This window comes from Gadus macrocephalus, chromosome 22 (genome assembly GCF_031168955.1).
Source record: "Gadus macrocephalus chromosome 22, ASM3116895v1".
In the NCBI taxonomy this organism is placed as follows: Eukaryota; Metazoa; Chordata; class Actinopteri; order Gadiformes; family Gadidae; genus Gadus; species Gadus macrocephalus.
In genome coordinates this window covers 15,407,241-15,434,979 of record NC_082403.1, presented here as the reverse complement: position 1 = coordinate 15,434,979, position 27,739 = coordinate 15,407,241, and the positions used below count along the sequence as shown (strand labels likewise).

The following is a 27,739-nucleotide window of genomic DNA, read 5'->3' as shown; positions in this document are numbered from 1 at the left end:
ATGATAATTATGTATAATATATAATTTGAATATATAATATAATAGCACTGTATATAATGTAACTATAAAAATAAGATCACCTGTTGAACTTATATATGATCATTAGGCTCTGGTTTTGATTTAATTTAATACTTTTTTTAAATTAATGTATTTAATGTATTTAATTCACGACTCACTACAATGGCTGCCCGGTCATTCAGCTGTTCAGCACCCAGGCTCTGGAACTCCCTCCCCCCACACATATAACAGTCAGACACCATTACAACCTTCAAGTCACAACTCAAAACTCACCTGTTCAAACTCGCACACAACGTCTAACTGATCACTGTTTTGATTGTTTGTTTGTTTTGTTTTGTCTTGTTTTTGTTTTATTTATTTTTTATTTTTTATGTTTATTTATTTATTTATTTTTTCCACAATGTCTTGTTTTTTTAAACGATTTATGATGACTATATGCTCTGTAAGGTGACCTTGGGTGTCTTGAAAGGCGCCTCTAAATTAAATGTATTATTATTTATTATTAGTAATGTATAAATAATAACAATACAATTGTTCATGATAGTAATAATGATATAAATCTAATAAAATCAATAATAATGATAAGATACCATCAGAGTTTATAATAATAATATATGTCATCAATAAATGTGTTCACTTGCTACTAATCTACTGTGTTTGGTCTGTTTCTTCAGTCTCCAGTCTCACCCTTTAATCACATCAACCACATAACACAGGTTTACATCGCCCACAGCTCTGCATTGTTTGAGCAGTAGATTTGAGAAAAATCCAAACAACAAACACTTAATATAGATCATTTACTTATTAATTACCAGGGCTTACAATGGCGCTCCCATGTAAAGGCCCTTAAAAAGGTGAAATGTCACTGGGACTCTGACTTAAAAAATATATTTGCACTCATTTAAAGTTTTTCAGTAACTGTTAAGATAGCATCCTCAGCAATAATGGATATTAACGTTCAGGAGAGGAAGAATTGCTTCGGTCTATCCAGAGCCGACAACAGTTCAGATAAAGAAAGGTGTCACTTCTCTATATAGGCCTACTCAAGAACAGAGAGTTCAGGTAAAGGTGTCACTTCTCTATGTAAGCCTACTCAATAACAGAGTTCAGGTAAAGAAAGTGGTTTATAAAGCCACCCATGTAATGTGACTAATATTAACATAATGTAATATGAGCAAGCGAATTTCGTTCCACTGCTGCTTGTTCATAAATAACAATGGATGTGACAAAAATAACCGGACACTAATAAATCAAGAAGACCCTTAAAACAAGACAGGACAAACCATCGGTCATATGAGCTTTTTATTCAACAATTACCTCGCATTGTCTTTTTTACCTTGGGTGACATTTTAATCAATATTTTCTATAAATAGAAAATATATACATTTTTACAAATGCTAGTTACAACTATGTTGATCGACTATGGTCTAAATCAAACCTACCGAGTCTATTATATCAGCCCAGTGGATAACACTCTCTATCCAAGGTCAAGTCTGAGATCCAATTTTGGGAAAAATGTATTGCTTAATAAATTACTGATATATTTTCATGTCTGCCAGAACATATCAAATCTAGCCAATAGTTGATATACTGGTGCTTGTATTGTAATATGATAATTGCTGTCATTATTGCATCATTGTTCAGTTACTTGCACATAGATAGAAAGACATGTTATCCAAGGACTTTGTGGTATTCTATAAATAATGCTACCATTATGCTTTTATTATTACTATAGTAATATAGGTCCACAGTTAGATGTATTTCCCTTTAGCCATAATCAAAAAGAGCAGGCATCAAACATCGTCAAAATGAAAAGCTAAGGTCAAGAAGTGTTGCAAGAAAGGTATTTTAAGAAGTTTAGAGATATAAGCGTCAATGCAGTGGAAGGACTTTAAATTAAAAATCTGACGAGTTCCCTAAAGGAAATGTATCATTGAAGGTCACATCTAATACCGGATGGCATGACGGACATTAAAGAGTAAGTGACCACCGAGGCGAACACAGCCACAGAGCCAGCTCTGGCCAACGCAACTTATTGCATTTAATCAAATTGGTGCAACAAATGGTATCCCCTGGCACTGCCTTGTATGTTGAGTGGTGATCACATACCGTGTTGTCCTCAAGGCTCGGTTGCTCTTTAAACAGCAGAGAAATAAAACATCAAATTGTCACAGAGAATCACATTGTCCGGGATTCACATTACATCACGTGGATACAAATACGCAGCTCCTGGTATGAGTGCGGCTGGAAAGACATCTGATTTCATGTTGTGCTTTTTTGCTCTGTGTTATTATAGCTAGTAGAGAGTTTCATACAAGCTACAGATTTCTAAGCTGGTTGCATGCATATTGTGAAGTTGATATGTATCAAAATGAGACTTTCATGTTCCAACACCTCTGTTATTAGTCCTAAACCTTGTGCATACTGGTGATGCTGCTAGCAGCAGTAGGGGACTACTGTCAAATAACGGTACATCGTTCTGCATTTGGTATAGCCCACAGAGAAACTTCCTTCTATGGGAATATTATTAGCAAATCTTAGTCTCTGCTCTCCCATTGGTTGTTCAATTGAACGTGCATTCAGCAATACGAATAACACACTGCTATAAGATGTTGCACACAAAATGGAACTAAAGTAAAAGAGAAGTATGTTTTAAAAGTACGGAAGGAGGAATTTGGTGAAGCCAGTGCCTTGGTTGATGGGAGTGAACTTTATGATTTTTACGCCTGGGAGAAATGGAAATATGTGTTATTACAATAAAAGGGAAACGACAGATCAATGGTCCCTGACATTCATCATATGACATAGAGGATTAAGTCCTTCTATATATTATTCAAGCTACAATTTCTTTCATTCTTCAACTTTAGTTGTGTGATATTTCCTCATGCCAATGACTTCAGACTATACAACTGAATTTAGACTATGGAACAAAAAGGAGACGATTAAACTGAATTGTAACAGTACAATAGTGTATGAGAACAGTGTTAACGACCACAGGTTAAAGCATCAGCTAGGACCCCAGCTGGTGTCAGGAGACTATGCCTCGCGGCTGAAGCACGCAGCAGACTTGACACCTTGCTGATTTCACATTGTCCCAAGTCGAGTTCACCTCCTACATGATGAGGGATGGGAAGACTTTCTCTTTCTGTTGTGATAGCTGTGAACGTGCAGCTTGCGGGTGCTTAGGAACACATACTCACAGAATAATGTTTCCACTTCAGTAGGATGGTCAGCGAGGCTTCAGAAATCAGATACTGCTCATATTACTTAAATGTCCAACCTGTAGGACTGCAGGAACTGTTACTTTCTCTAGCTCTCCTTCTCTATGTCCTCGTATGAGCTGAACCATCCGATAGCTCACCTTGTATCAGGTGAACTATCCTATAGCTCACCTGGTATGAGGTCAACCATTCTGTTATTGAAAACATCAAAATATCCTAATATCATGATTTCATTCCATTAATGTTTGGTCACAGCATCATTTTCACAGCTTGCTAGTGAACTAATCGTTGATTAAGAGCTGTTAATCTTTCAGGTTGATCGGCAGAAGAGGTTCTCACACTCAAATAGGATAACTGAAAGGCAATCGGTGTAAAAGCAAGTAGGTTATACTCAAACAATGCATGGAGTTAAAGGTGGAGCGCAATCAAGCAATGAGTGACGGCGCTAGCCAGACGACCATCTCCCGCCCCGCTGAGACGTGGGGCTGACACACAGGGCAGCAGCAACGCAAGAGACGCAACCCACGCCACGTGTCTCTGGCGCCTGGCGGATGTTGAACAGGGCAATGTGTGCCACCCAGATCCAGCGTATAAATGAAGCCCATCTCGGCAGACTACTCCTCCTTGTGGGCCGCGGCGGGCCGGCGGTCCTGCTGGGGAGCGGCTCGCTGCAGCACCAGGAGGCCCGAGAAGGTCAGGGAGATGCCCACCCACCACAGCGTGATCTGGGCCTCGCCGAAGATCAGCTGGCCCAGGAAGGCCTGCGGGGAAACAGGAAGACTCCTCCTAAATACAGCCCTTAACCCTGCACTGTGCAGCGTGTACCCTTAACCCTGCACTTAAGCCTCACATAAGATGAATAGAAGTAAAGAAACAACAAAACTTAAAACTTAAAGCACATTTATGTGTAGGAGATCTGCCAAGGCTTTATCTTGTATTACACAACAAACTAACACTTTATCTTACCACACAACAAATTAACACGTTATCTTATCACACAACCAACTAACACTATCTAATACTACACAACAAACTAACACTATCTTGTACCCCACAACAAACTAACACTATCTTGTACCCCACAACAAACTAACACTATCGTTAACCACACAACAAACTAACTCCATCGTGTACCACCTATCACGCAAACAGTAATCGGCAGCAGATTGAGGTAAATCGGTGTGTGGACGTTTGCCCAGCAGAAGAACAATCGACTTTTCTGTCTTAATGTTGGAACGCATCCAGCTGGCAAGCTTCAGCAAAAAGGTCGTTATTAACTTTGTATTGATCCTTTCCAATAAAAAGCTATCGTAAATACACAAAAAACAACGGACTGCTCATTGATTATTAACCCTACCGGTCATGGTACCTGGGCTGAATGGGCGGTACCGTATTACAGGCCCATTGGTTGATTGGTTGATCTGAGCCGCTACTCACGGAGGATATGAAGTTGGAGGCGGTGGTGGTCACAGTGGTCTGGGTGCAGGAGGAGGACGAGCGCAGGGCTTTGGCCAGGAAGGTCCACATCACAGCGTTACACGTGAACAGCAGCCCCCCGCACAGCAGCCGCAGAGGGATGTGGAGCTGGGGGGAGCAACACACACACAGGACAGAGAGAGCTGGTCAACACACACACACACAGGACAGAGAGAGCTGGTCAACACACACACACACACAGGACAGAGAGAGCTGGTCAACACACAGACACACACACACGACAGAGAGAGCTGGTTAACACACACACACATGACAGAGAGAGCTGGTTAACACACACACACACACACATTGTGTGTGGGTGTGTGTGTGTGTGTGTGTGATAACCAGCTCGCTCTGTCCTGTGTGTGTGTGTGTGTGTGTTGACCAGCTCTCTCTGTCCTGTGTGTGTCACACACACACAGGACAGAGCGAGCTGGTTAACACACACACGGGACGCATAGTCAACATAAACACACACACACACACAATGTGTGTGTGTGTGTGTGTGTTAACCAGCTCGCTCTGTCCTGTGTGTGTGTCACACACAAGCAGGACAGAGAGAGCTGGTTAACACACACACACGGGACGCATAGTCAACATATACACACACACACACACACACACACACACACACATGGGACAATTGGAGCTGGTCAACGCGCACACACACACACACACACACACACACACACACACACACACACACACACACACACACACACACACACACACACACACACACACACACACACACACACACACACACACACACACACACACACACACACACACACACACACACACACACACACACACACACACACACACACACACACACACGGCACGCATGGAGCTGGTCAACACACACAGGCCCATCGCTCTCATTGGGAACTACAGGACACCACTGGCGACATGAACCCCGGGGCTGCAGTCATCATGCAGCGGCTCATACCGCCGGTCGACCGGGCCAACTCTTTCAGACCCGATAGAAGCACTGGAGTTCGTGCTGTTCGCTGAAGGGTGGGCTCTCAAACGCTCATGGTGATTAAAAACGTCAAGTACATGGGAGGGTTGGATGATATTAGAGGAGGAGCTCGAACCATCTTTGATCCTATTTTAACAATGTTACATGGCAGCACGTGCTGCTTGTCGGTCTGAAGGTCACTCAGAAAAACCTCCTCCTCCTCATCATCCTCATCATCCTCATGAATTCCTCTACATTTGTATTTAAAAAATAGTTCTTACAGACTTGCACTAAAGCACATCGACATAACCACTAATCATTATAAAGAAGATAAACGTTTATTTCGTGTTAAAGGAGGAACACAATAAAACGATGACGCACGAGCTGCATTGTCCGCATGCAAATCGCCGCGCGCGCTAAGGGTGGCAGCGTGCTGCTGGACGGCGCTACTGGTGCAGCTGGTGCTACTGGATGGTGCTACTGGTGCTGCTGGTGCTACTGGTGGACAGAGCTCACCAGTAGAGAGGCGCGTTGCTATCATCGTATCATAGTTGCAAAAGACTGGCGACACACAGCAGTCCTCCCAGTCGACTCCTCACCAATAGAGTACAGTAGGCTACTCACCTCCCAGTCACATTAGAATCATCACCGATAGTGTAAACAGTATACAACCTTTAAACTGGACACTATATACATACTGTATACTATGTGCAAACTGTATACCAGTAAAGTATATATCAGAGCAGCAGGCCTCACCCAGTCACAGGCGGTGGTCTCATCAGGCTGTCTGAAGCGCCGCTGCTCTCCCCAGGTCCGGAGCCCGGTCTCACAAACCCCCTTCAGGTAGTCCGCTCCAAGGGACAGCTTGGCCGAGGACGATGCCACGGCTCCCAAGAAGCCTGCCAGCAATGCATAGATCACTCCGGGAAACATTTTGAAGGCAAGCAAATATCATTATTTGTTCAGTCTATCGTCACATTTCTGCATCCTAGCCGCCGCGTCCTAGTGCGCCCGTGTGCTGCACTTCCGACCAGCAGCCGCCAGGGGGCAGTCCAACGCATCATGGATAACCTCCCACAGTGCACTGTAATATAATATAATAACATCCAACCGTGGACTGTAGAATAATTTAATAACCTCAAACCGTGGACTGTAGAATAATATAATAACCTCCAACCGTAGATTGTAAAATAATATAACAACCTCCAACCGTGGACTGTAAAATAATATAATAACCGCAGCCTCGGACTGTAAACGAATGTAATAACCTTATGGAATGATTGAAAATATATTTACAAAAGGGCTATGTTTTAAGATACAAGCAGGTATTCTATTAAGGTATTATTATTATTATTATAATTATTTATTTGATTCTTAATCATATCCATGCTGCTATCTTAGATTTTATTTGGAATTAGATTATATCTTGCTGCAAAGTGCCATTGAGTATTTTAAGCAGCGCTCTACAAAATGAATGTATTATTATTATTAGTAATATTGTCACTACCAGCCTATTCCTTTGAAACATCAGGACAAAAAGATGATGGATGTTCTGGAAATAGATTTGGTAAAACATCAGTGTCTGCTGACACAGGAAAGTGAATTTAGAAAACATTTGAAGAACTATGTGCCTTGGATGAATTAAATATGATGCAGGCCTAGTAAAAACATCTCTGAAATGTCAAATACAATTATACGCTACAGAAAATGAACATTCTGACCGGTAAGACCGGTAAGACCGGTAAGACTGGTAAAGCATCCATGTTCCAGTCTGGTCCCTCTGGTCTCCAAACGGGGGACCCTGCTGTCTAGTTTCCTCCCATAGGCCCTACTGCTGAACCAGTATCCTGCAAAAGATAATTCGGGGTGTATATGTTTTGTGAATGAAATGCTGTAACTTTTAGGCTAAGTAATAATTTCAATGGAAACATTATATTATCTTGGCTGTAAATAATTATAATAAAATAAAGATTAAAGCTATATCGTTTAGCTAGGCCTATCTTATAAACTTGATCTTCTTGTCTTAATATTTGAAGTTAAATCATACACTGGGAATAAGTTTTAAATAAGCAGGCCATCATGCAAATAAATTAATCTACTTGATGTTTACGTCCTCAATTGGGAGAGACCTTTGTTATTAATGTTCACCTTAACTTTGTCTAATTGTGTCAGTGGGTCACATTGACGCCCCGCTGGGCGTCGGAGAGGAGGAGCCGAGGACAGGCTGGTCACATGGTGCATAGGGCTCTCCAGTCAGATCGACGCTGAGAGAGGATCCTGAATTGTATTGCATCCTGGTCCACCGCCGAGCAATTTCCGGTCTGTATGAGCAGTGCACGCCAATGTGAACAGTCCCGAAGCGAGACGAATTAGAACAAGAATAACATCGAGAACGACGATGAATAATGAAATGAGAATGAATATGGAGTTTTGACCGACATATGACCAAATAATGTCCGAAACATGTAACGACAACAAATATTCATATACCGGAAGTCCCGCCCTCTCTATCACCGGTAACGCTGATTTGGTCAATCTTGTCCCAGACGGTCCGAGAGGAAAACGCTGAGAACGAGGTTAGTCAGAGCCAGCAGGTCTTCTTCGGCGGTGGAGACGCAGGGATACTTTTTCACCTTTGCAAGCAACTGATGCTATTATCGCTTGGAGTTTAGTAACGTGTTATTAATGGGAACATTTGGATGCCGTTAAAGACGAAGTCTGAATAACTAATCTCGCAGTATTTCCATCGCTGCAGACGAACCGCCAGCCTCTCCTCTGTGAGGTGAGATGGTTCCTCAAAACACAGATCTACTGTACCGGGAACAGTGGCCTGCTCTCTGAGCTCATCTACCGGTGGATCGACGGGATCTATTCACAGTGATTTCATATTATTCACGGTGTAGCGTCACCATCAGGAGATCCTGATCAGTAACCAGCAGAACCACTCGGAGGTCGAGGAAGCGACAGGATAACCAGGAGGAGATGGAGCCATGCAAAGCTGGTGAGAAATGGTTTCACCCGATACAGTCATCAATGGGTCGCAAAGGGCTGCATTCCTTTTATTTGTAATACATTACAACCCTTATACACCCAGATAGGCCTAACCGTACTGTTGATTTACATTACATTGTTAAGGTCACTCTCTTGGTTTGACATCTTGAATAAGGGGTTGTAATTCATGGAGATCAATGTGTTGTTGGTTTCATCGAACTGTGTGGGCAGCAGCAGCACTGGGAATGGGCCAGTATAACCAGAGCCTGCAGCTCCTCCTCACATGGTCCGCTCCTCCTGGCCATGTGCCCTGTGTTTACGCTCTGCCTGCGTCCTCTCTGATTGGTCCAGGGTGGTTGTGTCGTCGCATTGCATAAAGCCATGGAAACACGTGAGACGTCACCGAGGACGTGATGACCCACTTAGTTCGTCCCGTACCGAGAGGAGCGCTCCGGGGGGCCTGTCAATCACCGAGTTATTAACATTATTAATTATTATTATTAACATCGCTACGGGATTTTCTGGAAACCACCTGGTAGATCTTAGAGCAATGGATCTCTCTCTCTCTCTCTCTCTCTCTCTCTCTCTCTCTCTCTCTCTCTCCTGTATCATCTAATCCTAATGGGAAATAGGATCATGCTCAAATGTTCTGTAGGCATATTTGATGTCAACATAATTGGATGACAATGATGATGATAAAGTTAATGGAATCCACACTTGAACTGTCCAATGCATTATTATCAACACTGCAGCGTCTTTCAGTAGAGGTCATTTCAAATTGGACTTTAATATGAATTGTATAACATTAAACCGAGACAGCTTTTGGATCAGATGATACATTTCTTTCTTTATGGGCCGACAAAAAGGTGGCTTTTAGAAAAAGGTCTTCCATTTGTTTCTGTGAGGAGCCTGTTGCCAGGCAGAATGAAGGGTCCATAAGTTAGTGTGTGCGTTGAAAAGGCTTCCTGAGTACCATCACACTGCTGACGCTTGCATGATGTCAATGTGTTATCTAACTGAGAATGTGGTGAACATCGAACCAGGTCAGCGTGTGAGAAACAAATGAAATACCTGATGCTGGTCTCCATTCAGGCCCTTAACTCACAGCCATGGTCTCCAGTCAGGCCCTTAACTCACAGCCATGGTCTCCAGTCAGGCCCTTAACTCACAGCCATGGTCTCCAGTCAGGCCCTTAACTCACAGCCATGGTCTCCAGTCAGGCCCTTAACTCACAGCCATGGTCTCCAGTCAGGCCCTTAACTCACAGCCATGGTCTCCAGTCAGGCCCTTAACTCACAGCCATGGTCTCCAGTCAGGCCCCTAACTCACAGCCATGGTCTCCAGTCAGGCCCTTAACTCACAGCCATGGTCTCCAGTCAGGCCCTTAACTCACAGCCATGGTCTCCAGTCAGGCCCTTAACTCACAGCCATGGTCTCCAGTCAGGCTCTTAACTCACAGCCATGGTCTCCAGTCAGGCCCTTAACTCACAGCCATGGTCTCCAGCCAGGCTCTTAACTCACAGCCATGGTCTCCAGTCAGGCTCTTAACTCACAGCCATGGTGTGGTTTCCCGTCTCCCATAAGGGACGATGTGTGTAGGTGCTGATGCAAAGGTGTCCTAATGCCAGTATTAACCGGGTCAGCCAGGTTTACAGCCCTCCACGTGTTTTTGACTGAATGGCAACATTGTGCGGTGATTCTAAATAGTAGGTACCAAACCTTTCTTTGTATATGGCTGTCTCTCATCACTGTGTCATTCTGCCCTTGTGCATCAGGGGGGGTGATCGCCTTCATCAGCTCGGCCACCAGCCCAGAGTCCTGCCACAGCGACCCACCCGGCCGCCCGTCTCTGCCGGTGCCCCCCCGTGGCGCCCCTCCCCCTGCCGTCGGACCGCCCCCACCGGCCGCACCCCAGAAATCTGGCCGCGCTTCCAACATCACTCCCAAAGGAAGTATCACAAGTAAGACGAGCAAACTCACTCAGTCAGAATTTAGTGGCATCTAACGAAGACTTGGCAGAAATGGAACATAACATTCATTAGTATGTTTTCAATATTGTAAAATCCCCTGAAAACAAGAATCCTGTGTTGTCGTTACGTTGGTTTGAGCCTTTATATCTACATGGGGAGCGGGTCTTCTCCCACGAGACCACCAAGATGCACCTTCATTGCTCTACTGTAGCCCAGACAAGCAGCTAAAGAGAGCGTATCTTTAGGGAAATGTTGTAGGAAGAATCGGGGTGTGCTATTGCCATGGCTACCACCTATTTTTGAATATCTGTACCATTGTTGAGTAGGAGCTCACTCTTTCGGATAAATTTGCTATCCAAAACAAAACTAGTGCACAGCGTCATTCAGTGCCAGTAAACACTGGATTGTAGCACTGACTGCTATCAAGATGAATGCTCAATGCATGTAAGAGATAGAAATAAGGATAGGTCGATGTGTCAATGTAGTTTATCGCTCCGGATGCAATAAGACGACTGTGTGGAAGAGACACAGATGGCTGTAACCTCGCCATGTCCTACAACACTTACAGGGTCCATTGGGACAATGACACCCCACTTTTGCCGCTTTTCCACTGCATGGTACCAGCTCGACACGACTCGACACGACTCGACTCAGCTCGCATTTTTTGCGTTTCCACCGCGGTACCATGGTATCTGGTACCTGAAGTGGCTGCTTTTTCTAGTACCTACTCGCTCTAGGTTCCAAGCGAGCTGAGCCGATGCTAAAAGGTGACGTCGGCAGACGGCCGGCGACTGATTGGCCAGAGAGTGTGACGAAGTCACGAGAGCGACATGCTGGTAACATCCATAGCAGCGCCGCAGCCAACATGTTCCACTTCTCCAACTTCTTCAACATGCCAGCTAATAATAGTAATGCGATCGATGTCCTCCATTGTTGTTATGTGGGTTCTGTCCATGTGTGGGTTGCGTATGTGTTGTTTGCGTCGCGTACACAAATACGTCACGGCCCTTTCGCGCAGCCGACCCCGCCCACGTCCAGGAGGTACTATTTGCGGTGGAAAAGCACCCGTGCTGCTACCGTGTCGAGTCGTGTCGTGTCGAGTCGTGTCGAGTCGAGCTACATGTGCGGTGGAAAAGCGGCATATGAATGGTTAAACTTATTTATTAACCCCTCTATTTATATTGAAAAATAAACAATCGCTTTCAATGTAAAATATCCTTTACCTGTAAGCTTTGACCTCATGTGACCTATGAATTCATAAATCAATCAAAGAACCTCATCGACACTTGGCTACTGGATGGGGTCGTAGCCTTTCAGAATACAGGCCAGTACAGGACACCTGCCACAACACAGGCCAGTACAGGACACCTGCCACAACACAGGCCACTACAGGACACCTGCCACAACACAGGCCAGTACAGTACACCTGCCACAACACAGGCCACTACAGGACACCTGCCACAACACAGGCCAGTACAGGACACCTGCCACAACACAGGCCAGTACAGGACACCTGCCACAACACAGGCCACTACAGGACACCTGCCACAACACAGGCCACTACAGGACACCTGCCACAACACAGGCCAGTACAGGACACACAGTACGGGGGGGGTTAAACACGGTGTAACGGGACGCTGTGGTCCTCCTCAGAGCTCAGCGGGCTGGTGCTGCTGTGTAAGGTGTGCGGCGACGTGGCCTCAGGGTTCCACTACGGGGTCCATGCCTGCGAGGGTTGCAAGGTGAGACTTAGAAAGGCCCTTCATGGTCTTCGACGCAGTTTTATGTCCACCCAAGCCCCTCCCCCTTTTCTACTCCCTCCCCCTGTCCTCCTCCCCCTCCCCCTGTCACCCTCCCTCTGTTTCTCTCCCCCTGTCCCCCTCCCCCTGGTGGACCGAGGCTCACCCCTCCCTCTTCACCTGCAGGGCTTCTTCCGCCGCAGCATCCAGCAGAACATCCTCTACAAGAAGTGCCTGAAGGACGATGGCTGCCCCATCATGCGCATTAACCGCAACCGCTGCCAGCAGTGCCGCTTCAAGAAGTGTCTGCTGGTCGGGATGTCCCGGGACTGTGAGTACCCCCTAGAGCGGGGTTCTGTACCCCCCCAACAGCCGGGGTCTGTACCTCCCGCAATCTGTCCAGTTTGGACCCTGATATTATTTTGGTTTGGGATCGTTAGACCTTCTCTGATGACTAAGCCTCATATTCTCTCTCTCTCCTCTCTGTCTCTGTCTCTGTCTCTGTCTCTGTCTCTGTCTGTCTCTCTGTCTTTCTGTCTGTCTCTCTCTCTCTGTCTGTCTCTCTTTCTGTCTCTCTGTCCCTCTGTCTGTCTGTCTGTCTCTGTGTCTCTTTGTCTGTCTGTCTCTCTGTGTCTCTCTGTCTGTCTGTCTGTCTCTCTGTCTGTCTCTCTCTCTGTCTCTCTCTCTGTCTGTGTTTCTCTGTCTGTCTGTCTCTCTTTCTGTCTCTCTGTCCCTCTGTCTCTCTCTCTCTGTGTCTCTCTTTCTCTCCCCCCCAGCTGTGCGTTTTGGTCGCATCCCGAAGCGTGAGAAGCAGCGCATGCTGCTGGAGATGCAGAGCGCCATGAACAACATGATGACCAACGGCGACCTCCACGCCAACCAGCAGCTCGCCATCGCGCCGGTGGCCCTCCCAGCCCCCCCCGCTGACCCCGTGGAGCCGGGCCCGGTGCCGGCGGTCGCCATGGACACGGGCCCCAGCTCCGCCTCCGACAGCGGGGAGGAGGAGGTGATCGGCTCGGTGACGCGGGCCCACCGCGAGGACTTCATGTACAACCAGGAGCAGGGGCGCGGCCTCTCCTCCGGCGGGACCCCCCCCTCCCCCTCGGACCTCCAGGACGGCGGCGTGGGCGTCGCTGATGGCATCAAGGTGTCTTCCTATAGGACGCCGGGCACGGAGGAGCGGCAGGAGGCCTGGACCAACCTTCACAACAACCTGTCCACAGTCGCCGCCATGGGCCCCCCGACCGCAGGCGGCTCTGGCCCTCAGGGGCCTGAGGCCCTCAGCCCGGGGGACCGCTGCCCCTACAGACTGCCTTACATCTCCCCCGGGGGCCAGTGCCCGGCCAACCCCCACGGCTCCTTCAAGGGCCCCCCCCACCACGCCGTCGGCGGGGGCAACAGAATGCACCTGGTGAGAGCATTCTATCTCGTGTCCCCTTTTCTCCTTTTAGAGCCACCCTCTTAACTTTGAGGTTTTGTCCTTTGCCCTGTGCCCCTCCCCTGCCCCCGTCAGGTGTGTCCCATGAACCTGTCCCCCCACGTTGACCCCCACAAGTCGGGCCAGGGCGTGTGGGCCGAGTTCTCCCAGAGCTTCACCCCTGCCGTGCGGGAGGTGGTGGAGTTTGCCAAGAAGATCCCGGGCTTCAGGGACCTGTCGCAGCACGACCAGGTCAGCCTGCTGAAGGCTGGCACCTTCGAGGTACGTTCCCCCCACCCCCCCGTCTGCTAACCCCCCCCCCTTAGTGACCACAGCCCCCTCTCTCTCTCCTCTCTCTCTCTCTCTCTCTCTCTCTCTGCTGGTGGAGCCTAGACCTCCACAGAAGGGGTCTGTGTTGAACCCCCGACTGACGGAGACAGTGCTGCTGCTGTGACCTTTGGCAGGTGTTAGTGGTGCGCTTTGCGTCGCTGTTCGACGTTAAGGATCGCACCGTGACCTTCCTGGGCGGCAGGAAGTACGGCGTGGAGGCGCTGCGGGCCATGGGCGCCGGAGATCTGCTCGCCTCGATGTTGGACTTCAGCCAGAAGCTCAGCAGCCTCGGCCTGAGCGAGGAGGAGATGAGCCTGTTCACGGCCGTGGTTCTGGTGTCCGCAGGTGTTGATCTGTTCAGTTGATTATTTTTCTTATTTCTATCATATTTCTATTATGCGTTGACATTAGAAGAGTGTTTGCATGATAAGACTCAGTGTTGGGGCTGTGAACAAAAACATCAGTCAGCAAACACTTCCAAAGGACAGTAATTGACCCCCCCTCTCTGTCTCTGTCTGTCTGTCTGTCTGTGTCTCTCTCTGTCTCTGTCTGTCTTTCTCTGTCGTTCTCCTTCCCACTCACTCACTCTCTAAATCCCTCTCTTTCCTTTCTAACTCCCTCCCTCCCTCTCTCTTCTCTTACTCCCTCTCTTCTCTAACTCTCTCCCTCTGTCACTCCCTCTCTCTTCTGTAACTCTCTCTTCTCTAACTCTCTCCCTCTGTCACTCCCTCTCTCTCTTCTCTAACTCTCTCCCTCTGTCACTCCCTCTCTCTCTTCTCTAACTCTCTCCCTCTGTCACTCCCTCTCTTCTGTAACTCTCTCTTCTGTAACTCTCCTTCTGTCACTCCCTCTCTCTCTTCTCTAACTCTCCCTCTGTCACTCCCTCTCTCTCTTCTGTCCCTTTCTCTCCCTCTCTCCCTCCCTCTCTCTCTTCTCTCCCTCTCTCTCCCGGTGTGCAGACCGCTCGGGCATCGAGAACGTGAACTCGGTGGAGGCTCTGCAGGAGACTCTGATCCGGGCGCTGCGCAGCCTGATCTCCAAGAACCACCCGCCCAGCGACACGGCCGTGTTCACCAAGCTGCTGCTCAAGCTGCCCGACCTGCACACCCTCAACAACATGCACTCTGAGCAGCTGCTGGCCTTCAAGGTCCACTCCTGAACCACCCCCGGGTGCTGAGCCGCCCGGCGTGGTGGTAGGACACCGCCACCCCCATCAGCAGCTCGCAGGAACCTGCAATCAAACCTCCGTTTCATTGGACCTCTGACCTCCTTTGACGCCGCCACTAGCGCAGCTAGCTAGCGCCATGTCCCCCAGAGGGCTGGAGGACAGGGAGCTGGACTGAAGAGGCCCCCACGTATGACCAGGGGCCCGGGCTGCTGCAGACCGTGAAACTTCATTATACTGTAGGGCTGAAAGGCCTCTGTTGTGGGGACACAGACCAACGAAGGCACTGACTCCATGTTATATATGTTATATATATTTAGTTTCTCCTTGTGTTAGGTGTGCGAGTGTATAGCAAATGAAAAAAAATATTTTTGCAGATGTTAGGAGCGTCTGCTTTGTATAGTGTAGACTTGGTTGGCATTAATAGTGCAATATGTGACTGCTTCTGGCTGTTTCCTCCTGCTCCAGGAGTTGCCGGTGGCCTGGAGGCAGAAGTAAGACAGAAGAGACAATAAAGGAGATGAAATGATTGGAATGAACTGAGCAGCCACCAGATTGGCTGAAATAATAAAACGACCAAGAATGTCTTTGTTAGACAACGGCTCAGTGCGTCTGAATATAATTGGAGTATGAAAAGAGTGGAACTTAATATGATCTTTGTTTTATAGGTAATTCTTTGATTCGATTTCTGTTTTTAATATAATAACTTATCTCTCTGTTCCTCGCTCCACAACCTCATTCAGGATTTGTGGCAAAAACAATGATGACATTCCACAGAAAACCACCTTATCATTAGAACACTTATACCTTATGTGGTTGGGCAAAGAGCTTCCCTCTAGTTTTTATTTCTTTGTTGTTTTCCTAACAATGTAGAAACAGGTCTCTGGACCTGGATTTATCAGGGTGTAAGGAGGAAAAAACTTTAAAATCTTCCGCACCTCCGCATTTTGAAACAAACGTTGCATGTAATTCCCTGTTAGCTCGGTGCTGCTCACCTGTTAGCTCGGTGCTGCTCACCTGGTAGCTCGGTGCTGCTCACCTGGTAGCTCGGTGCTGCTCACCTGTTAGCTCGGTGCTGCTCACCTGGTAGCTCGGTGCTGCTCACCTGGTAGCTCGGTGCTGCTCACCTGGTAGCTCGGTGCTGCTCACCTCTTAGCTCGGTGCTGCTCACCTCTTAGCTCGTTGCTGCTAACCTCTTAGCTCGTTGCTGCTAACCTCTTAGCTCGTTGCTGCTCACCTGTTAACTGGCCCCCTGGTGGGCCCCCTGGTGCCCCCCTAGCCATCTGGGGGGCCCCAAACTTACTCAACAGCGTGTGAGGGTGCACGAGGATGAGGAGATGGTCTTTTGTGGAGGACTAACCTGCGGAGGGCTAAGGGCTGCTGTCGGACATTACAATTCAGCTGAAGCTGTTTTGGTATTTTTGAAATTGTCAGTTTGTTTGTTTGGCCTTTTGAATGCTGATACATATATAGCTTATGTCTTTGTGATGTGTAGGTGTAATTACAATTTACTGTGAAAGGAATGCAGTAATTCTATCAATAGATATTATATATTATATATACATAGTGCATAAATATACAGATGAATATATCTATATAAATACATTTTATAAGTGCAAAAGGGTAGTATTTATTTCTGGTTAAGTTTGTGTTGAGCGTCTTTGGTTCATCCTCTCCTCTATGTAGAACGCTCTTCTTCTGCCTGGCTCTTATGGGAAGACCCATTTACTTCAGAAAATAAAATGAAGTTGTTAACGACTTATTAGAGTCTAGAGATGAAAATTTCTGTGCATCACAAAATTAATGATATGGATAGGAAATAGCAAATAAATCTTGCTTATATGGCCCCCCATAGCTCAGAGATCCCCCCCCGCCGTGTTTGTCAGTGAGTGTGTGTGTGATGTGTGTTAGGTAGGTACCAACTATGTAGAAACAACCAGCTCCCTCCAGAACAATTCATGTAACTAAGGCGTTACTCCTTACGAATTTAAGTGTTATAACACAGAAAACGACATAGATCTAGTCTCCTACACGGTGTTTTAAAAACGCGATTTGTCAAGGTCGTAATATAATTATATATAGGCCCTACTGGGAGGGATCCCCAAATATAGGTTCATTATCAAAGGACTGCCAGCACTAGGACCCAGCGGAAACAGTGACGCTGCAGCTCCAGCCTGTCCCTCCCATCTCCTCTCCCCCCTCTCCTCGCCACCCTCCCTTCTCTCCTCACCCCCTCTTCCTCCTCGTGCTCGCCTCGAACTGACAGCATAGCGGACATGTTGATGAACACACATGTCGGAGGCGGCATTTCTTTATTTAAAATATAAAGTGTGACTGATGTCTTCTATCTACCAAGTTATTATAGGCACAAATATTTATTCATATTGAGATCACGTTGGAATATCCCAATAACTGCCAAACGTTTCAGCAATTGTGCCGTTAGGCTAGTTAGTTAGCAGGCCTGAGTCAGAGTCCGTGCTATCGCGAGAATATGACCTGGGCGTTGACCTCGTTGTTGTTCGAACCTGATTGGCTGTTTGGCGGGGCTCATTTGAATATTAGGTCTCGTCCAGGCGATGAACTTAGGGTAATAAAAGCTTGTGTGGTGTCAGTGTTGGCGATGTACATATTTGGGTCCACGCTACATCACTCTGTAAATGTCTTCGTGTGAGCTGTCTCTTTCCTGTTGTCAAGGGGAAATGCACTGCTAAACTATTTAAAATGTAACCATAAATCAATCATGAGGGATATAAAGTTGAAAGTGTTTTTTGGAGATCATTCGTTGTGTCTAACTGAGCAGGAACAGCAGTGCCCCCTACAGGTGAGGAAGGGGCTGAATGGAAAGAGGATTAAAGAATGAAGTAATGATGTACAAGAAGCCATGGCATATCGCCATTATGCCATGGTGAATTGTTTTGTTGCTGAGAGGAAGGAGGAAACATGATTGAATTCAAATTGAAGCATGCTAACAAAAATACATACTTTGATATGGCTCTGGTTTTCCATCAGCATTGTTCTATAGCCTGTTTGTGTCAACTGCTTTCGTATCATATCGTATTGGTTACCGTAGTCCCAACTTCTCAAACCTTGACCTTGACATCTAGCTGAGAGAGAGGCAGAGCCAGAGGTCAGGGGTGGAGAGAGCTCTGGCTCGGTCAGAAAGGGATTTGATGGTTTACAATTATTTGAGATGCAGATCATATGCTCAGAATTACATGGAAATGTTTTAGAAGTGCATAAAATCTTACACAGGGTGATTGTCGGTTAAAAAATTATTGGCCTATTACTTGCTACCAGTCAGATATAAGTATAGAGTAGTACAAGAGACAAGTCAATGTTTCTTTATATAATAATCTATCATTTCAGATCAGAAATGGTTAGTAATCCATTCCTGAACATCATGGCAAGAAAAAACCCTTGTTTATGGATAATGTTTCTCTGATGTTCACTATGGTGCGGTCAGAGTGAAGACAGAGAGGGAGAGAGACCATTAAGGGGGGAGAGATCATGAGGGGGGAGAGAGAGCTAAGGGAGAGAGTGTGAGGGAAAGAGCTTGAGGGAGAGTGTGTGAGTGAGAGGGAACGTGAGCATCCTTCTAATAATGAAGTCTTCAGGTGCCTCAAAGTTTCCACAAGGTGGCGCAAATTGCTCCATATAAACATATATCATTTACAAACGGGTATACAGGTATACAGAAACATCACCACTATCTGAAAATTATATATAGCCAAGATATAGCCAAGAGAAACAACATACAGAGGAGACAAACATCATCACCACGTCCTTAAAACAATCTTTATTCTCTCAAGGGCCAATTCACAGGAAGTGAAAACATCATTAACCGTGAGCATCAAATGGTCTTTAAGTGCAACTGCTCCGTACCCCCCGGGCTTCCCCACACACACACCTTTATAATACTCCCTTTCTCTCCATGAACAATCAGCTCATCCACAACAAACGTTCCAAATGTCTTCGTTTTTTTGATATTGTGTGTTTGACGCTCATTTGACCTTAGATTGTTAGCTTGTTTCCTTTTCTTGGTTTCCTGATGCTGGCAATGAGATGACGGTTGGCTTTACGTTCTTGTTTCATTATCTTCCTTTAACACTTATCTGACTGTCAGACTGAAGTCCAAGTGCGGTCTCTCAGGTAGTTGTGTATTGTAGAAGTGAATGTCGCACAAAGTCTTATCCTTGTTTACATTATGCTTTGCACAGCAACTCGGATGCTATGCAAAACACAAAACAATGTCCATGTTATGCTCCAACGACACCTGTACAAAACAATGCTGTCCGAAAATATACATCCTTTTCCTTTGTACTTGTAAAATAGCATTTTATTTTCTTCTTTATTCATTTATTTTAGTTTCTTGTCCCACTGTGTAACCTTTTGTTATTGTTTTGTAACGGAGTAAACGTGAAAGGAGAGATGGCCGAGCTGGGTTTTCCTAGAGTCCACTATGTCCAGAGCAACGAAGGTTCAACTCGACGTGATCCCCTATTGGATCAGCTCTGGCTGCGCTCCCCCAGCCTCAACAGCCCCACTCTGGGCCGGTTGGCTCCAGTGTGCCCTGCCTGCACTTCTCTCTCCGTCTCTCTCTCTCTCTCGGTCTGTCTCTCCAATGATTGTCTGTGCATTTCTGACTCTTTGCGTATTTTAGTTTGGTGAGGTGTTTTGTGGATGCGTGAGAGGTATCTAAAAACACTGTAACTGAGTCTATTGCTAGGTGAAGAGTAATCGACTTAGAGGACAAAGATAGAACGCAAAAGGTTTGCTTTTGAGGAGTAGAGTGTGGCGAGGGCCAGCGTCATTTACAAAGCGTTAGAATCCCCCTCCCCCCATGGCAAACAACCATGTCAGAGAGGCTATTGCAAAAGCAAAACATACAAATTATAATGACTAAATTATCCGGCCTTTTTTTTTTGTCCAACAATTCCATGCTTGCGGAGCCTATACCCAGGGCCCCCCGCCCGCTCGGAAGACCTGTCCAGGGCGCAAGTGGATGTCGAGTCGCCTAGGGCGCCGAAACGGCCAGCGCCGGCTCTGCCTGTGCCTGCCGGGAGAGGGGCCGGTTCTCTCTGAAGCCCACCTGCCGGCCCCCTCGGTGAGGAGGAGCCCTTCACCAGCAGCCAGGCACACCTTGCACCCCTGTTTCTTGGCATTACGTCAGGGTCCTAAGGGGGACACAGGGCCCTAGGAACTCAATGATTCAAAATGGTTTCCTCACGTCCACAGACAAAACCTCATAGTGTTACCGTTCATAAACAAGCGCCCTACTGTGGGAGGGTGGAACTAATCCCAATGTTCAGTGGGTATATATATATATAAATATCTCTATATATATATATATATATATATATATATATATATATATATATATATATATATATAGAGATATATATACACACACACACACACACACTGAACCTTTTGCATAGCATCTTTTTATCAGTCTCATTCATTTCTATTAATTTTTGTATGCATGGTATTAAGAGGTAACTTGTCCAGCTGAAAAAGACAACGTTTACTGTGGAGTTGTTTTGTTAAAAGATGAGTTGTTTGAGCCGTGCATGGGAGCTGAGGTCAGTGGAGCCAGCCGGCATGCAGCCGTCGCTGAACCCTCCAACACACTCCTTGACCCCTCCGACTCACTTGGTTGTGTATTTTGGCACAGTGATGCGTGGCATGGCTACTCCAGGTTGTGATTTCCTGATGTCTGTAAGTCTTGTGGGCTTTGGTCGGAGAACTCTCAAAGAGGAGCGGGTGGCTCCGCAGGGCTGTGCGACTCGGGGTCCAGAATGCCCCCACCCTCATACAGAGACTGCATGGCTAACCACTACCCGAGAACTGATCCACTTCACTGAGAAGGCAAAGTCTGTTGAGGGAGAGAGAGACTGCATCTCTCATCCAGCAGCCAGTTTATCTGCCGATAGTCCAAATCATAAGTCATCCACAAAAACAGACGCAAAGATATTGTAAAAAAAAAAAAAAAAAAAGAAGAAGCCATACCAGCCATTAAGGTGAACACCGACAACAGAAATACAAATAAAAAAAAATGATATTATATATTCAGTACCCGCATCGTAAAGGAATGGTTCCGTCCAGTACTCGGCTGAGGGCTACTCCTACGCTACGGAATGAAACGACGGTCAGTAGTGCTAGGAACGTCCCCCGCCTCCCCGGGCCTCCGGACCCCCGCCGCCTTCATCCCCTGCCGACTGCGCCCGTGCACCGCAGTCACACACAGTCGCACACAGTCGCACACACACACACACACACACACACACACACACACACACACACACACACACACACACACACACACACACACACACACACACACACACACACACACACACACACACACACACACACACACACAAACACACTCCACCACTCCCACTCACGGAGCCCTTTTCACACCGTTTGACTGGCCGTTAAACTGACTTTCCCTGCCTGCCTCGTGTTCCAATGTCCTTGTAACGTCCCATCGAGCCCACATGTGACCGGAGCACTGTGAGGATTCCCAGGACGAGACCCGGTCTCACCTCTCCGGTACAGTAGGTGGCGCTAAATCCAAAGAAGAAGAAGAATTCACAGCAAGCGTCGATGACCTTGCTACCACACTACCGGCGCCAAACCAAGTCATAATACATGTAGTCTGAGTATCGAAACAAAAACATCGACGTCATCATCACCAATTAGTCGGCGATCCGGTCCGCCATCTTGGATGTGCTGTGGACCAATCCCTGCGGTTTGCGTGGTGTACTTTTTGTGTCAGGTCCTGCCTCCTGCACGCCCACCCAGGCCCGCCCCTCGCCTGAACCCCACGCAGCACTCCCAGTGGGAGAACGCCGCTGACTGGACGACCTCCTGCTGTGTGCTACACGGCTGGAAGGCTCTGGACAAGCTCCGGAGTTCAGCTCTGAAAGCAGATCTACCGCTCATTCTCTAACACACACACACACACACACACACAGTCCTGACAACAGACACACACAGCAGCAGCAGCAGCAGGAGGAGGAGGAAGAGCAGGAGCCGGTTCACGGTGTGAGCGGTGTTCCGGCAGTGTTCAGGGCTGTGGTCCGGGCGGTGGACCCAGGAGACGTCTACGGCGGTGGCGGTCTGGGCGGTGGACCCAGGAGACGTCTACGGTGGTGGCGGTCTGGGCGGTGGCGGTCTGAAGGCTCAGTCCTCGAACACCTCCAGGAAGAGCGGGGGGAAGAGCTCGTTGGGGCACTCCACCTTCATGTGCAGGAAGCGGCTGGCGTGGCACGCCCCGATCATGCGCAGGTCCGTCACCTTCATCAGCAGCTTGGGCCAGAAGTGGGCCAGCTTGTGCTTGCGGTAGTTGATGTAATGTTCAAAGGCCAGCAGGAAGACCTCCTGGCAGCGCTCGATGCGCTCCACGCTGCTCAGCCCCGGCCGGTCTGGGGGGAGGGGCACACACACACACACACACACACACACACACACACACACACACACACACACACACACACACACACACACACACACACACACACACACACACACACACACACACACACACACACACACGCACGCACGCACGCACGCACACGCGAGATTATTGTAGTGAACTATGATGAAAAGGACGATTTGTGAGAGGACACACACACATATTTAATATGCATGCGCACTAGGGATGTGTCGGTCGCGACTGATTCGTTACAACGAACGAATCCCGAACGTGAACGACAAGAACTGGTTCCCCAAAACAAGAAGAACTGGTTCTTTGATTCTTTTTTTTTAACATAAACCAAACATATGGTCACGAAAATAAAAAATACAAACGAACAGAGCTCCGTCTCCCCGCGACTTATATTGATTGAGTCTACAACGTGCTCAAAGATTCAGCCAATGAGAGGTAGCAATGGTGTTGGAATGGCACCTGGGTAAACCAATGACAAGGCGGTACCGTCGAATATGCGCGCTTTCTCTGTCTGCCTAACCCTCCATCTGTTTATTGGATAAACGCATTTCCCAATCCCAGGAGTCTTTGCTCCATTCTACATCAATTTAAGAACAAACAAAGAAATTAAACTGCAGTTCGTATTTTTTATTTATGACCATGCAAGTTCTGTAATGCCTGAACAATGAAGAATTAAATGTAAAGTAAAATAAAATTATAAATGTAAAACCATGAATGAAATATAGAGAGTAAGCAAGTGGTATAAATATTGGTGGGACGTTCGATATACTATATAGCAGGCATCTCCAAACGGCGGACTGCGGTCTTGACGGTCCTATCCGGACCCATGACCAATTAAAAAAAATAATATATTTTTATTTTTTATTTTTTTTAAGATGTAATCTGACGTAACGAACGAATCAAAACGACCGAATCAAATAAACGAATCGTTATAGTGAACTGAACTGAAAGAACTAGTTCCCGGAAAAGAATCATTTTGCCCATCCCTAATGCGCACACATACACATGTTTGGTCTCTCACAGTAACTAGTATTAATTATGTGAGCCCCCCCCATTTTAGGGGGGGCTCACACACACACACACACACACACACACACACACACACACACACACACACACACACACACACACACACACACACACACACACACACACACACACACACACACACACACACACACACCTCAACAACACGGGGTCAGGCTGGTGAGCTGAGCCCCTCCAGCACCATCACAAGCCAGCGGACTTACAACGACGCCCCCATCGACCCTGAACGGATAAATACGCCAATATACACAATCTGTGCCTGAGAGGACCTTCCAATACAAGGGGGGGGGGGGGGGGGGGAGTATTGATCACCACAGCTGTTGGGGTCAATGCATCCCTCCTATCTTTGAGGTACTGCTCCTTCTGGGGTTTTGATAAACCCTCATAATCCCAAATGAACCATTGGTTTAGAAGCGCAGGAACAATGGCAATGGGACACAGGTCGACAGGTCTCAGAGAGAGCGGTCCACAGGTCCCAGGGAGACAAGTCAACACGGTCCAGAGAGACCGGTCTACAGGTCCCAGGGAGACCGGTATACACGGCCCAGGGAGGCGGGTCTACACGGCCCAGGGAGGCGGGTTTACGGGCCCAGGGAGGCGGGACTATGCGGCCCAGGGAGGCGGGTCTACTGGCCCAGGAAGGCGGTTCTACACGGCCCAGGGAGGCGGGTTTACGGGCCCAGGGAGGCGGGTCTATGCGGCCCAGGGAGGCGGGTCTACGGGCCCAGGAAGGCGGTTCTACACGGCCCAGGGAGGCGGGTTTACGGTTCCAGGGAGGCGGGTCTATGCGGCCCAGGGAGGCGGGTCTAAAGGCCCAGGAAGGCGGGTCTATGCGGCCCAGGGAGGCTTGTCCTAGGGGCCCAGGGAGGCGGGTCTATGCGGCCCAGGGAGGCTTGTCCTAGGGGCCCAGGAAGGCGGGTCTATGCGGCCCAGGGAGCGAGTTTATTTTTTGCAGGGTGGTAGCGGGAAGCTCGTGAATATTCATGAGGGAACTCATCCCTCATTGGCTGGGACTTGGCTCGCTGGGACTTTGTCGGAGGGCTTGTGAAAACAGAGGGCTTGTGAAAATCACGAACGCAAATAAATGAAACGTTGTTATAAATCAACACAAATCATTGTATCAATAGTGTGACACATGTTATACAGTAGTTGTTTTTAGACGAGTTAGCATTAAGAGCTAACGTTTGTTTTGGCACTTACAGAAAGGTAGCTATAGAGTTGCCGTGTAGTAGGTGGATTGATAGGTGAAAATCAATATTAAAATTAATTTAGCCCTACGCGAAAATATTCTATGGATAGGCCTACAGATTGTATGGCCCTTCTTTCTATAATGTAATTGGTTGTGGGGTGTGGCAGAACCACTATGAACAAATATCAGAAATCATACGGTTTATTCTTATCCATCTACAAATTCTACACCTAACCTCCAGCAGCTCCATCTCCTCAAAGTTGACATGGGTCTGGCAAATGTTGCAAGCTTTTATAAATCCTGCCATTATGCTCACTACTTCTAGAAACAGAACAGAATGGAATCTTAATGGAAATATCAAGACATGGATGGACAACAATTAGAAAAAAAAAACTTGGAAACAATCACCAGCTGCCGAAAGCACTGCGATGCGCTATACATAACGTTATAAAATATAATAAATAAATAAATAAATAAATGATTTACTACAGTAGCCCAGGCTGTGACACATAACAGTTTCACAGGGTCTTTTAGACGAGTGAGCTAACGTTTGTACTTACAGAAAGGTAGCTATAGAGTTGCCGTATAGTAGGTGGGTATCATGTGTCACATTATTGCTAAAATGATTCGTGTTAATTTATAACAAGGTTTAATTCATTTGCCGATGCGCTATACATAACGTTATAAAATATAATAAATACAAAAAGGATTTACTACAGTAGCCCCCGTGACAAATAACAGTTTCACAGGGGCTTTTAGACGAGTGAGCTAACGTTTGTACTTACAGAAAGGTAGCTATAGAGTTGCCGTGTAGTAGGTGGGTATCATGTGTCACATTATTCGTGTTGATTTATAACAACGTTTAATTCATTTGCGTTCGTTATTTTCACACAAGCCCTCTGACAAAGTCCCAGCGAGCCAAGTCCCAGCCAACAAGTCCCAGCCAATCAGGGATCAGTTCCCTCATGAATATTCACGAGCTTCCCGCTACCACCCTGCAAAAAAAAAATTCGCGCCCAGGGAGGCTTGTCCTAGGGGCCCAGGGAGGCGGGTCTATGCGGCCCAGGGAGGCGGATCTACGCAGTGCCGGAAGGGGAAACCCCCCCCCCCGTACACAATGGCCCCAGAGCCCGCCTAGAACCAGACTTCCTTAGGACAGCCTGTCGGTTCACAGAGGGAAATAACAGCGCTATTTTGCTGCTACATATGACTTGCAAGAGGAAACAACTTAAGAGCAATGAATCAAAGACCTATATGCCAATGGCCTTCATGTGAACACCAATATACATTACAAGGCATTCATGTCAAAGTTGGTGATGACACACAAAGACAATGAACATGCACTTTAACCAAACTTTGATTGAACAATTGAACAATTATCCTCCTCAACTCTGTGTGTGCGTCTGTCCGTGTGTCCGTATGTATTTGTCAGATATTTGTAAAGCGTAAGACTGGAGAGTCAAGGACCTTCGAAACAACCTTGACCTTGAGTGTGAGACAGGGGCTGAAATAAATAAAGTTAATATCAGTGATGTTAAAGGGAGGTAGAGCCGGACAGGGAACTAAAACAACAGCACAGGGGGGGTCTGGGGCCTACCGGAGGACAGCAGCACCACGGCCTGCAGCAGGGCCACCTCCGAGTCGTCCAGGTTGAAGGAGGACAGCGACACGCCCAGGTCGAAGATGGCGTCCGACACCACGCCCAGCCCGCCGTTCTTCAGCTGGCCCCGCGTCACCGCCATCTCCCCGTTCAGCGTCAGCGTCTCGCTCTCGGGGTCGTAGCGCACGGCGGCGCGCAGCGACATGATCTCCATGCAGCAGCCCTTCAGCAGGATGATCTGGTCCTCGCAGGGCAGCTGGGGAGGGGGGCACAACGCTTAGCGTCAGCTAGCATGAGGAGGTTAGCACGCTTAGCGTCAGCTAGCATGAGGAGGTTAGCACAATGCTTAACGTCAGCTAGCATGAGGAGGTAAGCACGCTTAGCGTCAGCTAGCATGAGGAGGTTAGCACAACCCTTAGCATCAGCTAGCATGAGGAGGTAAGCACAACGCTTAGCATCCGCTAGCATGAGTAGGTTAGCAAAACACTTAGCCTTTGAAAGCATGAGGGGGTTAGCACAATGCTTAGCATCAGCTAGCATGAGGAGGTTATGAACATGCATGCAGCTGTATGATTAAAACATCATAATGCAAAAGTACAAACTCTGACATTTCATCCATCCCCCCCCCCCCCTGAATTATTGTGTCATTGGAACCACAGAGAAACGGTCCAAACCCATGGTTCAGGCGGTAGCAAACGGCACCCAGGCTTACCTCACAGAACATGGGCAGTTTTTTGGCAAAGTCCACCACGCGGGTGATGGCCGGGGTGATGATCTTTGTAAACTGACTGAAGGCCTCTATGTCCACCTTGCTTCCCTCGGGGGCGCTGACCATGGGCACTGGACCGATGTCTTCAGGCTGGATTGGGGGGGGGGGGGGGGGGGGGGGACGACACAGACTACAGCATGAAAACACTCCCCAAATCAGAGGCCATAAGAAACATCATCAGGAAGCAGAGACACGTACACACACACACGCACACACTTGTGTAGTGGTCACTAAATAAATGTGATCAAGAGTGTTGTGTGTCAGTAAGCGGGTAAATGGGGGAATGTTCTCAGGAATGATCAGCCTCTTACCTTATCTTCCTTCACCCCCACTCCACTCTGGTCAGAGGTATAGAATAAAGGCTGTGTTATTTCATTTAGGAGCATTGCT

The 27,739-nt window shown here is 47.4% G+C and overlaps 3 protein-coding genes and 1 long non-coding RNA gene across 5 annotated transcripts in view; 1 reads left to right on the top strand and 3 right to left on the bottom strand.

Moving 5' to 3' along the window:
• Window positions 1-1,307: 1,307 nt before the first annotated feature.
• Window positions 1,308-6,838, bottom strand: LOC132450668 (transmembrane protein 42). The gene is made up of 3 exons (XM_060042673.1): window positions 6,436-6,838; window positions 4,677-4,823; window positions 1,308-4,000 (listed from the first exon to the last, which is right to left on the bottom strand). The coding sequence occupies exons 1-3, from the start codon at window positions 6,610-6,612 to the stop codon at window positions 3,854-3,856; spliced, it is 471 nt and encodes a 156-aa protein (XP_059898656.1). The 5' UTR covers window positions 6,613-6,838; the 3' UTR covers window positions 1,308-3,853.
• A 1,144-nt stretch (window positions 6,839-7,982) lies between these two features.
• On the top strand, window positions 7,983-15,890 carry nr1d2b (nuclear receptor subfamily 1, group D, member 2b). 2 transcript variants are annotated; one of them, XM_060042664.1, is made up of 8 exons: window positions 7,983-8,680; window positions 10,446-10,631; window positions 12,294-12,382; window positions 12,566-12,710; window positions 13,156-13,790; window positions 13,893-14,078; window positions 14,329-14,471; window positions 15,086-15,890. In XM_060042664.1, exons 1-8 carry the CDS (start codon window positions 8,662-8,664, stop codon window positions 15,252-15,254), a joined length of 1,572 nt encoding a protein of 523 aa, XP_059898647.1. In that variant the 5' UTR covers window positions 7,983-8,661; the 3' UTR covers window positions 15,255-15,890. The 2 variants fall into 2 exon arrangements, with proteins under 2 accessions (XP_059898647.1, XP_059898646.1); XM_060042663.1 differs by having other exon boundaries at window positions 7,984-8,680; window positions 14,261-14,471.
• A 3,182-nt stretch (window positions 15,891-19,072) lies between these two features.
• Window positions 19,073-27,739, bottom strand: part of thrb (thyroid hormone receptor beta) — a 31,427-nt gene continuing 22,760 nt past the window's right edge. The window contains exons 8-11 of the mRNA XM_060042669.1: window positions 27,661-27,687; window positions 27,293-27,439; window positions 26,578-26,836; window positions 19,073-22,721 (exon numbers count right to left, since the gene is read on the bottom strand). Coding sequence (XP_059898652.1) covers window positions 22,480-22,721; window positions 26,578-26,836; window positions 27,293-27,439; window positions 27,661-27,687 — 675 coding nt within the window. The 3' untranslated portion in view covers window positions 19,073-22,479. The remainder of the gene's footprint in view (window positions 22,722-26,577; window positions 26,837-27,292; window positions 27,440-27,660; window positions 27,688-27,739) is intronic.
• On the bottom strand, window positions 23,357-24,722 carry LOC132450671 (uncharacterized). Its single transcript, XR_009523896.1, has 2 exons — window positions 23,894-24,722; window positions 23,357-23,810 (listed from the first exon to the last, which is right to left on the bottom strand). It is a non-coding gene; the product is annotated as an uncharacterized LOC132450671 (long non-coding RNA).

Excerpts from the sequence above, each read along its gene's own strand:
- LOC132450668 (XM_060042673.1), bottom strand. The coding sequence starts at position 6,612 with ATGTTTCCCGGAGTGATCTATGCATTGCTGGCAGGCTTCTTGGGAGCC. Across the intron at positions 4,824-6,435 it reads AGACCACCGCCTGTGACTGG|CTCCACATCCCTCTGCGGCT; the intron begins GTGAGGCCTGCT and ends TGCTCCCCCCAG. Across the intron at positions 4,001-4,676 it reads CCTCCAACTTCATATCCTCC|GCCTTCCTGGGCCAGCTGAT; the intron begins GTGAGTAGCGGC and ends GTTTCCCCGCAG.
- nr1d2b (XM_060042663.1), top strand. Across the intron at positions 10,632-12,293 it reads TCCCAAAGGAAGTATCACAA|AGCTCAGCGGGCTGGTGCTG; the intron begins GTAAGACGAGCA and ends GGTCCTCCTCAG. Across the intron at positions 14,472-15,085 it reads CGTGGTTCTGGTGTCCGCAG|ACCGCTCGGGCATCGAGAAC; the intron begins GTGTTGATCTGT and ends CCCGGTGTGCAG.